At 32.2% G+C, this 13,473-nt stretch overlaps 3 protein-coding genes across 5 annotated transcripts; all 3 read left to right on the top strand.

Moving 5' to 3' along the window:
• Positions 1,910 to 10,393, top strand: LOC109328081 (ankyrin repeat domain-containing protein EMB506, chloroplastic). Of its 2 annotated transcripts, none has more exons than XM_019561344.1 (8): positions 1,910 to 1,922; positions 8,082 to 8,509; positions 9,035 to 9,114; positions 9,189 to 9,287; positions 9,374 to 9,472; positions 9,562 to 9,660; positions 9,743 to 9,841; positions 10,219 to 10,393. In XM_019561344.1, the coding sequence occupies exons 2-8, from the start codon at positions 8,092 to 8,094 to the stop codon at positions 10,321 to 10,323; spliced, it is 999 nt and encodes a 332-aa protein (XP_019416889.1). In that variant the 5' UTR covers positions 1,910 to 1,922; positions 8,082 to 8,091; the 3' UTR covers positions 10,324 to 10,393. The 2 variants fall into 2 exon arrangements, with proteins under 2 accessions (XP_019416889.1, XP_019416888.1); XM_019561343.1 differs by lacking the exon at positions 1,910 to 1,922 and adding an exon at positions 6,623 to 6,684.
• On the top strand, positions 3,973 to 5,474 carry LOC109328082 (agamous-like MADS-box protein AGL8 homolog). Its single transcript, XM_019561345.1, has one exon. It carries the CDS (start codon positions 4,491 to 4,493, stop codon positions 5,406 to 5,408), a length of 918 nt encoding a protein of 305 aa, XP_019416890.1. The 5' UTR covers positions 3,973 to 4,490; the 3' UTR covers positions 5,409 to 5,474.
• On the top strand, positions 11,526 to 13,211 carry LOC109328732 (photosystem I reaction center subunit psaK, chloroplastic-like). Of its 2 annotated transcripts, none has more exons than XM_019562327.1 (3): positions 11,526 to 11,750; positions 12,015 to 12,095; positions 12,864 to 13,211. In XM_019562327.1, the coding sequence occupies exons 1-3, from the start codon at positions 11,670 to 11,672 to the stop codon at positions 13,089 to 13,091; spliced, it is 390 nt and encodes a 129-aa protein (XP_019417872.1). In that variant the 5' UTR covers positions 11,526 to 11,669; the 3' UTR covers positions 13,092 to 13,211. The 2 variants fall into 2 exon arrangements, with proteins under 2 accessions (XP_019417872.1, XP_019417871.1); XM_019562326.1 differs by having other exon boundaries at positions 11,594 to 11,771.

Below are 13,473 nucleotides of genomic sequence, written 5' to 3'. Positions count from 1 at the left end.
TCCAATGTCAAGAATCTCATACAAACTTTTCCAGCTTCACATATATGCTATTATGCATATCAAACTGTTTTTCTAATATTTTCATTCTTGTTTTCATTGGGGATCCCTATAGGCTATAAGTAAAGTTGTGAGATTAATTCCTTGGTCGAAATGATTATTTTGAGTTAAGAAATTATTATCATTTATAATGATAATGTTGGAGTGTTTTTTAAAACAATTGTTGGTACATCAATTTTATGCTTAAATTAGTGGAGTTAAACTATATAATCTCAATTTTAATGTAAGATCAATTGGATAAAAAACTCAGACGGGTTAAATGTTCGGTTTAGGATCAAACCAGCCAATTAGAGCGAATTTTTTAAATAATGAAATAAAATATAAGAAGAGTATTGATATGACATTTATGCCTCATCACTTCGGAAAATAAACATAGTATTATTCACTTGAACTGAAAGAGGATGACACTGACATTAGATGAGGCAATAGAGTGTAGTGAAGGTTTTTCTTTGTCTTCTTCTGTCACACCATGTCCCCAAATTTGATATATGTCGATAATTACATAGCATAATGTAAGAAAAGAAACCAATAAAACCTTTTGGTCTTAAAGACGTGGATTTGGATAGAAGAAATTTGCTGAAATCTTTTAATATAGTTTGTGGGATGCTTGGACTTATTGGGAGGTACCTGAAAAGGTTCTGTAATAATCAAATCAGTATATGAATGTGATATATAGAATATCAAATTGGTATAAGCAAAAGATAGAATGAATGAATAAGTAAATTGAATATGTAATGAAAGTGAGTAAGTAAACTTAAGGGAATGGTCCTATTTATAATGGAGAATCATGAGAAATAATCTTTTGTAGATACTATTCGTTTAGTCGACTAAATGGCTTATCAGATTTGTTCCAAACAAGAATGGTTTTTCTTCTATCAGGTGGCTTTGGGTAAAACCGTACTCGTGAGCAGTTGAGTTTCGCTCAAATTGGTAGGTGTCGTCATGTCATTGTCTATTCTATCTATTGCTGAAAGACATAATAGGGTGTAGATAGCATGCGACGTATTGCAAAGGTCTGTGTAGCGAATGTGACAATAGAGTGTAATTTCGTAATGTCAAGGGTATGTATGGAAAAAAACTCTTCATGATAAAGTTAATATTTGCTTCAATATAATTTATGTTTCAAAAGAGAGTAGTCTTTATTGAGACAAACATAGTGAACACTATATATTGAGAGAGCTCATAATTTTATTAACTAATTTATTTATTTACATAAACATCACTTGCTATGTGTTTGTGTATATCCTTAACTCATTTACTAACGCGGAGTAATCAAGAAATTTAATGGAAAAATATGGTTAATCTATAAAAATTTGTATATGGTTATATGGTTAATCTAAGAATTCTATTAGATAAAGGAGATAAAATATCCCATGATATGAGAATATACATTATTCTCTTATATTTTAACCTAGTATAATTATAATTTAGGTTAATGGCAAATGACTCAGATCACAAAAAATTTCAAGGTAAAACATTAATCTTACCATTTATGTATGGAAATTATTATAAGTACTTATCAATATTTTGTTTATTATTTCATGATATTGAGCTTCTAAATTGGAGTTAAGCTCCTTAAAATGGAGGAGTGTTCCTTTAATTAACTAAATATGAAAAAATAGCAAACAAAAGGGTCGATCATGCCTTACTCCAAACATTCATGTCTGTAATGGAGTAAAACTTATGCCACTAAATGCTAACACTGAATCCAAAGGTGTATAGTTGCCATGTTACAAGTAGTCATGTTATCATGTTTGTTCTTTTGTGGTTGATTTAGGTAGGTTGGACTGAAAGTCCGGACAACGATTCTTCTGGTGTCTGTGGTTGAGGTTGATTTGGATCTGCTGGTGAAGGTATTTGTGAAGGTTTTCTAACGATCAAGTCAGTATGAGTATACTGAAGGTAGGAAGGAAAGAGTATATCTTAGAGAATAAGTAATAAGAGAATATTGATGAGTTAAGTGATACTTCCTATTGGTGGAACCCCTATTTGTAGTGGTGAGAACTGGTTGGGTACACCTTTTGGTTATGCTGATGCAGCTGACCGTTTGGGCTTGTCTGGGGCTACTTTCTCCGTGTTAGGTGGATTTGGCAAGTCAAGCATAGTTGACTTGTAGTTGGAGGCAGGTTTGGTGGTCGTATCTCACATATGTCTTTATCGTGTTGGCAGGAGGATATGTAAGATTTGCATGGACGTGACAGTACATTGTTGGTGCCATGTAGGCGGGAGTGATCCCAAACCCAATCTGTCATGTCCGAGAAATGAGGACAACCGCATTAAGTCCTCCAATAGTCCATGCCTGGGTCTTGGTCGGTTGAAGAGGGAAAACCACTCAGGCAGACGAGGCATCCGAATGATCAAGATGGAACAATGTTCCTGTCATCTGTCAGGTTAATATCATTGTTGAAATGTTACTTGTTTATGGCTCACTATGACAAACAAGTTCAAACTAAAGATAATTTGAAGTAAAGAGGAGGACTTGGATGACTAATAAATTTTTGTGGCTTGGATTTTGTTTTGTCATGTGTAGACATTTTCTTTATTTTACTTAACATTTTAGCAATGTGATATTATATGGTTAATCTAAGAATTCGTATGATACTATTTAGTGGTGTTTTGATTTTTAAGCAAAAAAAATCATTCAATCCAAACAAGTAATTAACTTATCGTCTAATCTGGTATGATTTATTTACATTAAGATGTTTGATCAAGAAATTATATGTGGTTTCAATTTATTTTTTTTATAAAAAATTGACATTGGACACACATTTAAAACTTATAAAAATGACTAAATATTAAGTATAAAAGAATAAAAAATAGTGTTCAAATAAGAAGGAAAAAATTGTGCAACAACAGTAAAATAACAGCACAAAATAGTGTTTAACAAAGACAAGAACAACAATATTGGAATTAACATAATTTTAACAATATGAGCATGACAACACAAAAAACAGGACGTGGAACTTTGCAATATTACTTTGGTCAGGTTTGGTTCGATCTGAATCTAATAGCTGGAACCAAAGACCAAACCAGATTGATCCATTTTTAAAAAATAAATCAAGCACAATAAAAGGCATTTCATTTTTACAATTTCGGTTTATTTTAGATTTGTTTTTACAGTTTTTGTCTGGATTTAAACACCGGTAAAATAAACTCAATCCAAGAAAATAATATTCCAAATAGGATAATTGAATGGTAAGATCTAATTTATTTTCTTAAAAATATTACAAGTTAATGCATAATTAACTCTCTATAAATTTAACTCTTAGTATAACTCTGCAAATAAGCCATCCAAGGTAAGATACCTTAATGAAGACTAATTTAAGTATGATTATATTATTATATACTTTACAATTCTTGTTTGTTTTCTTTTCCGATTTTGTTATCAAAGATCTTTTACTTTTTGTTGCTCTTTGAACAAGTTTATATAGCTTAGGGTATTATATATATTTATATTACAAAATGAAGTTTATGTATGAAAAATAAATAATTAAAAGAATAATATAAAAATAAGCCTATCAACATACATAAAAATATATATCATTTATTCTACCAAAGTTTTCCTTAATAATCCAACAATGCAAACTTTTACTTTCCTAAACTAAATATACGTGGTAAAAATATTTAACATCACAAGTTAAACTAAAATATTATAAACATTTTAATATATAAATCATTACCTTATCAAAATGAATCTTTTTAAATAATTTGATATGATTCATAAATAGAAAGATACATAAAAAAACCAACGTATTTATTAGCAATATTACTTATTATGATTCTCACTCTATAAATTGAAGTCTTAGTTGCATTACTTTCTCACACTCAATTTCACACAACACAACATAACAGGTACCAACATAGTTTTTATTATCTATGTTAAATGTTCTTCTTCTTTTTCTCTCTCTTTCTTTATTCAAAGTTCATAGCTTTCTTCCTAGAATTTATTTTAGAATATGTTTGTTTGAATATATGCTTTAATGAGTTTAAGAATTGAACTAATTAAAGAAACAAGATGGGGTTGGGAAAACCATAAATAAATGGTTGCAGTAGATGGCGCGTGTGGCCACGCGCCACCGTGTCAGGGATGGTTGAAGGGATAGATGAAAAGAGTGATTTTTACAAATGGGTATTGTTTTAGTGTTCTCTCTCTTTCAAATTCAACAATTGCTTTCTCCAATACGCATGCAGTGTTTGATACTACCAAATTTCTTAATCTTAATTATATCAATAATCAAATATTTTCTGTATCCAACTTAACACAACACTGTAAAGGAATTGAGAATTTGAGATAAATTCTTTGTCTTTTATTAGTATTATTATTATTCTTTCAATTTAAGCAACTATGGTTTGGTTAATTATATATGAATGTTATGTCACCATGTTCTGTTTTATGAACTGATTTGAGATTTTTATGAATGTAATAGATAATCATGGGTCGATCAAGATTAACCTTGAAGCGCATAGCGAATGATGCATCCCGGAAAACAACGTTTAAGCAAAGAAGGGATGTACTTCTGAATAAAATGCAAGAACTTTCGAAGTTGTGTAATGCTGAAGAAGGTGAAGCTGCTAAAGCTTGTTTGATAGTTTACAACATTAACGGTGGTGATCCTCAACTAGTGACTTGGCCTGAAAACCTTAAGGCCGATCACTCCCTCATTCAAAAGTACGAGAATGAAAAGAATGAGGAACCTCCGGTTATGTTTGGCATCCAAGACTACTTCAAGAATAAGAAAGACAAGGTTGAAGCCGATATTTCCAAAGTGCGGAAAGAAATCCTCAAGATTCAGTATCCAACTAGCCACCCATGTTTAAATAGTCTCGGAGATGAGCAGATTAGGAATTTCATTGCCGTGTTGGATGCGAAGAGTAAAGCCTGCAATGAAAGAATGAACATGTTGAAATGGCAGCATCAAGTTGAGGTGATCAACTCAGCTCAAACGAGTAGTGCTGCCTTAAACTCAAGTCAAGTCAATTTCACACCAAACAATTTTCAAACCCAACTTATCCCGACTCCTATGAAGCCATTTGACGACGATAGTAACCACATTGCCTCGACCATGAAGCATGATATGGGTTCTCATTCCCAAGTTCTTCACATTGATCCAAATCCTATGCAGTTGATGGCAAACGATAACGGGGTGATCGATTCTGCTAATCAAATTGGCTTGCCCTTGGATCGTGCTATACAACTCGGCTCTCCTAACCCTGTAGGCGTTCCCGTCGATTGCACTGAACCAAGTAATCCTGCTATAGATTCTACAAATCAACTTGATGAGTTGGATTGGGGTAGTCTATTTGATGGGCTTATAGATGGTGATTTTGACATAGATTTTATGAATTTCTAATAGAAGGCTAGAATGAGAATCTGTAGAGATATATATAATCATGGACTTGTAAAGTTATCAACTTTAGTGATGTATGCTTATGTAACTCTTGAGTTTTGTGCATCAAACTTTAGATTTGAACATTAATAATAAGAATGATTATTCTATTATCAAGCTTACAAGTTAGATTAAAGATTTCTCTGCTGATGACCCTTCACATTCATTGCATTCATAGCAGCATCTAGATAAGACTGCACCTACTGGTTTAATGAACAAGTAGGTGCAGTCTTAACACAAAAATCTTACTGTTTTATTTATGGATTATTACATAATAATTGATGCTAGAAAAAAAATGCAAACACAGCATGCCCAATGTTAATGTTATACACACATCATAATAATATGTTGTCCAAAAGTTGTGTTACTTCATATGTCATCAATTATGATTGGTTAGAAAAATAGTTTTAATTAATGCGAGACAAGATTTTGAACATAGTTTCAAACATCACAATTTGTGAGACAACAGATGAACTCGTGTTTTGATTTCGTGAAATAGGCAAATAGCTACAAGTTTTGTCCTCTGTATATAAGTTACATTCTTAGCATTGATTTCTGGCACTTAAGCAAAAATATATCAGATGAAACCAAACATGCTTTTCCAAATTTTCATTTCTTGACAATGAAAACTGTTTCAATAAATGACAATAGAAATTGATGATAGGAAATATTTTCACAAAAGAAACAGATCTTTAGCCTTCAATTTTATCTCTTTCATTTGTTGGCTAAAATAAAGTAAATAATTTCTTTAAGAAAAAAAATTGCTCACAAAAAACAAAAAAAAATTGTAACGATTATGTATCAAAAAGATTAATATTCAGTTGAGGACATGTGACAATGTATGAAGAGTTCACTATTTTTACTTGATGACATAAAAAAGTCATCAATTTAAAATTACTTATAAAATTTATTAAAAGTTTATATTTAAACTCATTAGTTATTTTTGTAATTACATATTTTTTTTAAAATTTATATTTAAACACATCATTTATCATTAATTTATATTACTTTGATTTAAGAGTGAATAATAATTAACAAATGTATAATTTACTGTCGATGTAACAAATCAAATAACAGTTAAATATGAAAGATGAAAGTGACAGACTCTTGTGCATACTTTTTATTTTATTTTTAATAGCAGAATAATTATAAATAGTGTTCCGTTATTCAGAATTAACGGCGAATTAGAGCAGGTTGTAAGTGTTGTACAGAGAAGGATAAAGGGCGTGAACTCTTGGAGGTTTACATTTTTCTTACTCAAAAAGATAAACCCTACTTACCCATTAATGCAATTATGCTTACTTTCCTTTATCCCCTTCTCTACATTTTAAATTATACTTTTTTTGTTCTTGTTCACCATTTGTTTGTCTAAATGCCTCACTGGATTCACTTTTGTTTTTTCAATTCAAAACTGGCCGGTATGACCGGTTTTGACTGGTATGATTGCATGACTGATATAATTATTGTACTGGTATCGGGATTGGTTTACTGGTTGAACTGGCCAGCACGAACCGGTTTTTACAACAGGGTTTTTTATAAGATTTGTCATTTTGTATAATACATTCTAATACAAAATTTGGTTCTTTATCTAATATATAGAATATAAAAATTGTTTAGAAACTAGTAATAAATATGAAATTTGTCTGATGAATACAACAAACGTAAAACTTTAGTGGGCATCAAAATTAAACTCTTTATTCTATCACATTATACATTTTAAGTAACATGAAATTTCTTGGTATATTTGTGTCTCTATGAGAGATATTGATTCATTTATATTTGAAGATTGAAATTGAAGAGGGTCAAGTGCCACAATGACTGATTGTTAAGATTTTTTTGTTAATTTCTTTTCCATCCATCTTTGTATTGTTACTCAACTTTTTAGGAATGGTGAGAGTGGCGTGCATGTACTTATGTAGTAAGTGTGGCCTGTGTGGAAAGTAAATCTTTGTTTTGTTGACTTTGGATTCAATAATTTTACTAGAAAGTAGAAATACATACTTGTGTAGGTTAAAATCGAAGAGTAAAATTGAACCTCGAAATGCTTTGAAATCTACATTTAACATTCCTCAATTTCTTTGAGTGATTCATGAATCCTGAGTGATGTACATGTCTTGTTTCCATTGGCACTGATGATAAATGTTGAGATATGGCCTGAATACTAGGCCTTGTTAGGATTGTAAACTGAACTGGCTTGTGTATGAACTTCAAGTTTGGAATGTCTTGCAGTAGGAGAAAATTAATATTGATAAACGAGTGCTTATTGAGGTACTCATAGATAACACACCAACAATTGACCTTGATAGGATAAGAAACCTCGGTTAACTTGGTTAACACGTCCACTCTTACAAGTTGTGCCAACTGTTGTTGGCAAATGATCTCTAGGTGTATAATACTAGTCCTTATCTCCATGAATTAGGGGCTTTACCAAAAATTTTGCGCTAGTATATAATTTGGCGGCAACTCCTATCTCATTTTGCATATGCTTTTCTTTTTCAATTAGTAGCCATGGATCCCTTCTACTTGATTGTTACAGTTTGTTTTAACCCTGTGCTCAAGTATGTGATGTTTCAGTAACAACTATATGTAACTTGTTTGCTTATGTTTTTAATTCTGCTTCTCTTGTCCTTTTTTCAGGGAAACATAAATGGGTTCTTGGGCTACAACATCTGTTTTGAGTATTCAATCTATTCCACTTTCCACCATTATTGCTGAAGCTGCCACGAACTCCAAATTCGGTGCTAACTCCTATAAACTAAATAGAAGTACAAACAAAGGAAAATTAACTCGGTCTTTTTCAATTCACAATTCTAATGTTGGGAGTTATGGTTCAATCAAATCAAGCAGAGTAGTATCTCAGTTGCGAACCCAACAACAAGAAGGAAAATGGGAAGAACCAGATATTGACAGTGACAGTGATGAAGAAGATGAGGAAGTTGAAGATGAGAACCTTGGATTTGAAAGTGATTGGGAAGAGGAAGAGGAAGAGGAAGACACAAAGCCTTCTGCTATGACTAATTTTAATATAATATCAGCGGACAATTATGGGGAGCAAGCGAAGAAAGGTACTTCTCTTGTTGCTGTTTCTTTTCTCTTTTGGAATTGGAACAGTAACATTAATGTTTTGAAACCGGACCAGACCCTGGCCAAGGCAATTAGTTGAACTATCAACTGAAGATAGGACGCAGAAAACAACGATAGTGTTTTGTTGTTCACTTTGTTGTCTTTATTATTGTTTCATATAATTGTTTATGGATATGAAGATAGGACTAAGACTTGGTTTTTGATGTTTATAATTTTTACGTGGTTCATTTTGACTACCAGTTAAACTGGTCTCTACCGTAAACTGCTAAGTTTACTGGTTTGCTGATCAATCCAGTTTTTAGGAGATTGCTTTGCCTATTTTCTCCCTCTCTTTACTTTTTTTATGTGTTCTTTTAATATAATTTTAAACTTCAAGAAAAGTGCTGAAAGAAGGTTGATAAATAGATTGTGCTTGTAGATTATCTTTTCACCCTCGAGAAGAATCCTCTACTGTAAGAATACATATTTTTGATAGAAACTGTATGAAGATATTCTCATTATTGCAGAGGTTGATCGGCTTTTGGAACCAGAAGAAAGAGCAATATTGCAACAGAATTTGACTCCTAACTTGGAAAAAATATCAACTGTAAGTTTTAACCCTGACAGTCTCTTTTAGTGTCCCATTTACTAACACTAAAGATGTTATATTTATATTTTCAGGCAAAATGGAGTCCACTGCACACTCTTGCACTATCAATGCAGATAAGTTCCATGGATAAGCTTCTTGAAAATGGTTTAGATATTGATTTGCGTGATAAGGTCAGGTTTTACATATCTGGTATAGCAATATGTCCATTTGTGTATAGCATTTGTCTATGCCTAACTAAGGTGATTTAATAAAACAGGAAGGTCTTACTGCACTTCATAAGGCAATTATCGGTAAAAAAGAGGCTGTCATAAGCCATCTTTTACGAAAAGGTGCAAGTCCTCATGTCAAGGATAAGGTGACTAAAAATCCTTCATGCAGCATTCATAAACTGGTGACTGCATTCTGAAGTGTGCTTAAGCGTTTGTGTTTTTATGGTTATTGTAGGATGGAGCTACTCCACTTCATTATGCAGTTCACGTTGGTGCCAAGGAAACTGTGAAATTACTGATCAAGTATAAGGTTGATGTGAATGCTACAGATAATGTGAGTGATTAAAACATATTCATGAGTATGTTTTTTCAAGTTTTACTTGTCGCAATGGGTTACTAACATTTTTTTCTTTCAGGAAGGTTGGACACCTTTGCACATTGCCATTCAAAGCAGAAATAGAGATATATCAAAAATATTGTTAGTCAATGGTGCAGATAAGACAAGAAAAACTAAGGTATTTCTGTTTCACATTCTATAAAACTTATATTGCAATAATTTAAATGCAACACAGTAAACATGTGCCATTTTTATTCTGTTTATTCTTAGCATTGTTACCTATTCTTTGTTATGTTTTTTAATCCTTCTGAGCTATTCTAGTTGTTTCTGTTGCAAGTGTATGCATATGCACTTTCCTCCGGTTTCAAGTTTGTGTTGTTATAGGTAGAATTTGATGAACCCGGGTGCTTCCTTTGTATTATTAAGTACTCTTGTATTTAGTCAATGAGAACTTCAAGTTTGGTTACAACAACGAAGCCTAAAACTTTAAGACGGGTTAACTAAAGGATTTCTTCTTTTCCTTATGTAGAAGTTGATTGGTTGGTTATGTTTCAGGATGGAAAAACAGCACTGGATCTAAGCTTATGTTATGGGAAAGACTTCAAGTCTTATGACCTTGCCAAATTATTGAAGGTAGTTCCAGCTGACAGAGATCTATGACGTGCAAGACGCGACCGGCCAGAACAAGATTGAAGTTTCAATCGCCGGTGATCTGTTGTTGATTAGCACTCAAAACCTCTTAACATTCAGCCATTTTGGAAATGATCAAAGTTTTGATGGAATGATTCATTGTCTTCTACATCAATGGTTCTTAGGATTATTTTTTTTTGCAGCATAGCTCTAATTGACAACATAGTCCTATCAAAACCACACACATTGTCAATTGCAGTCACAATGCTGAGAAAATTAGTGAGTTATCTTAGATGACTGTTCAAGCCACTGTTATCTTTCTATATGTAGCATTATTTCAAAAAATTATGAATTATCTTATGGGTGCTTACATTTTCTATAATGAAGTACAGCAAATAGATGTTGTATAAATGTTCCTGTTTTAGGAAGTGTTGAAAATTGTTTATAAACTTAGATGGTAGATATTATTGATATTCGAGTCTTTTTTCTTTGTCTATCTATCTAAATTATGAAACTTTATAATTGGAGGCATTCATTAGCATCCTACACTTTTTTTTTTCTAGTCTCTGCAATACTTTTTTTCCATTTTTAATTTTCATTTGGAAAATATCAACTGACATCATTCAGTTTAAAGTTAAATTGGTTTTGTGAAGATAAATCCTTCAAAATAATCTTTAAATTTGATTGATATGTACTTATAAATATAACTGAATATTTTGTATTAATAGTTTTCGGAGGTACACTTGAAAAGTTGAGAATAGTAGAACAAAACATTCAAAATCTTAAAAAAGAAATATTCTAATTTGTAGATATTGGACATTACATCTCTAGTAAGTAGTAACAAGTGCAACATGGAGTCATAAGCTGGAATAATCTAAATAAGGTGTAAGGGTTTAAGGATTGAAATAAAGGAGGTTATGGGTTCAAGTTTCACCATAATAAATTTTAAAAAAAGTTATAAGATAGTTTAATCCTTATATAGAATGGTAGAAGAAGTCAAGTGAATGAGGTTGAATGTTCGAATATCATCCAGAACAAATACTACTATTTCTATTAGCAATAAGAATAGTCACCTTATTACAACATAAATATTGTAATTTTAATGAGTTGACGATTTGTTAATTGGTGACAACATAGGTACAAGACATTATCCAATCCCCCAGATGAAATCAAATAGGATAATGCCACGTTGGAAACAAGTATCTAATATTGACACTCTGAAACCACAAAATTTTCATGTGGCTATCTGTTGTTAGATTCTCTTGCATGTTGTTATTACATCATAGACCTTAACCAACACACAAATCTTCTTAAACAAAATAGTGAAAACACCATAAAGAGTGCAACATTTTAATTTCCTTCTTCATTTTCAACAAATGACAACTTCTTTGATGACCACTCTTCCTCAGTTCAGTGGCCTTAGACCCAAATTTTCACCAGGACCTGTCCAAAACTTGGTCAGCAATTTCATCCATTATATATATATATATATATATATTTTATCGGCAATTGTTAGTATATTAGTATTTTGTTATGGGTGAGACTTCACCTTCAACCTCATTCATTCTAGTAATTAAACTGCCTTATAACTCCCCTTTTTCGGTTGATGGTGGGACTCGAGCCCACAATCTCCTGCAGTCCATTCCTTAAGTATATAGATATGTAAATATATGATTTGAATATGGGATGTGATTATGAACTTTGGTTGGTTCATTGGGCAGGTTGCAGTCCAACCCATGAGGCGCAAGGGAAAGGGTGGTTTGGGAGTTCGCTGTGACTTTATTGGTTCACCCACTAATCTGGTAGGATCTCAACTTTTTAGATCAAATTCATTTTTTTATGTTCTTAATTTTGTTTATAGTGTAATATGTATGTATGTTTATATTTTAAGAGGATGAATAATAGATAATAGATAAATGCTAAATTGGTTTTAGAACATGCTAACATTCTTGTGAATTGTTGAGTGCATAATAGTAGGAAAAATTAGAAAGTTGTTAGTTTAGTTACTATGACAAAGGAAAATGCTTTGCCAACATTTATGCTCACAACTTTTTGACAACTTTAATTTTTATATGGCAGAGTATTTATATTATCAAATCTAAAGTTTTCAGAAAAAAATTGTCAAGCAAGTGTGAAAAACATGCTTTCAAGTTAATTGGGATCACTGAAAGTTGGTCAGAGTTGAGCAAAGCTGAACTTCAAAAAGCACTTTTTACAAACTTAAAATTGTACTTTTTTTTAACTATAATTATGTTAATATTGGACAAACTGAAACACCTCACTGTTGATTGAAAGAAAAAAATGAAAGTTGTAACATTATGCTTCTCTGGGAGCATGCATATAAAGGAAGAGTTTTGTAACTATCAAAACTGTAAACTAGCTAGTTGCAGGAATGCTCCTAATAACTAAAAGCTAACAACAGAAAACTAAAAAAACGGCAGCACAATGCACGAGCCTCTTACCTTGTTGGGTCTGGAAATGGTAGATATACGCAGTCTTACCCGTTATAGAAAGCTGTTATAGGAAAATAGATTATGTGCATGTGATGAGGTGTTTGTTATGTTGTGCAGATCATAGTGGCCTCTACAAGCCTGATGCTGTTCGCCGGAAGGTTTGGATTGGCTCCATCAGCAAACAGAAAAGCAACAGCAGGATTAAAGCTGGAGGTGAGGGACTCAGGGTTGCAAACTGGTGACCCAGCTGGGTTCACCCTTGCTGATACCTTGGCTTGTGGAACTGTTGGACACATCATTGGTGTTGGTGTTGTTCTTGGTCTTAAGAACATTGGTGCTATATAAAAAAAACAACCATAAGTTTCATGCATGATGTGTCTCTAAACTGTAATCTATGTTAATGTTCTTTGTTTTCATATCACTGAGACTGAATCTTTAGTCTTACTGAACCATTATCTTCAGCTACACTCTTTCCAACTTCAACATACACAAAATAGATATGTGATGATTGATGACAAAATAGTGAAATATTGCCCACAAGACACAATATTAAGCATTTCAGCTACAAAGTTATCAACCTAAATTAAGTACTTTCTTAATACTAAATAAACTACATGAAAACTCAAACTAAAAGAAGAAAAGTACACAAACTTTTGTTATGAGGATTTAACTTGTGAACTATAATGGCTAATGATTGGCTGGCCCTGACCTTGTTATTTTCTTAATT

The sequence above is a fragment of the Lupinus angustifolius genome, chromosome LG15, assembly GCF_001865875.1.
Source record: "Lupinus angustifolius cultivar Tanjil chromosome LG15, LupAngTanjil_v1.0, whole genome shotgun sequence".
Classification (NCBI taxonomy): Eukaryota; Viridiplantae; Streptophyta; class Magnoliopsida; order Fabales; family Fabaceae; genus Lupinus; species Lupinus angustifolius.
Note: the sequence above shows the minus strand (reverse complement) of the source record. Positions and strands in the feature narration are given on the sequence as shown.

Bases quoted from the DNA above. Each gene is read 5' to 3' on its own strand.
- LOC109328082 (XM_019561345.1), top strand. From the start codon at position 4,491: ATGGGTCGATCAAGATTAACCTTGAAGCGCATAGCGAATGATGCATCC.
- LOC109328081 (XM_019561344.1), top strand. From the start codon at position 8,092: ATGGGTTCTTGGGCTACAACATCTGTTTTGAGTATTCAATCTATTCCA. The intron at 8,510-9,034 runs GTACTTCTCTTG...TCATTATTGCAG, and splicing joins TGGGGAGCAAGCGAAGAAAG to AGGTTGATCGGCTTTTGGAA. The intron at 9,115-9,188 runs GTAAGTTTTAAC...TTATATTTTCAG, and splicing joins ACTTGGAAAAAATATCAACT to GCAAAATGGAGTCCACTGCA.
- LOC109328732 (XM_019562326.1), top strand. From the start codon at position 11,670: ATGACAACTTCTTTGATGACCACTCTTCCTCAGTTCAGTGGCCTTAGA. The intron at 11,772-12,014 runs ATATATATATAT...TTCATTGGGCAG, and splicing joins TCAGCAATTTCATCCATTAT to GTTGCAGTCCAACCCATGAG. The intron at 12,096-12,863 runs GTAGGATCTCAA...TATGTTGTGCAG, and splicing joins TTGGTTCACCCACTAATCTG to ATCATAGTGGCCTCTACAAG.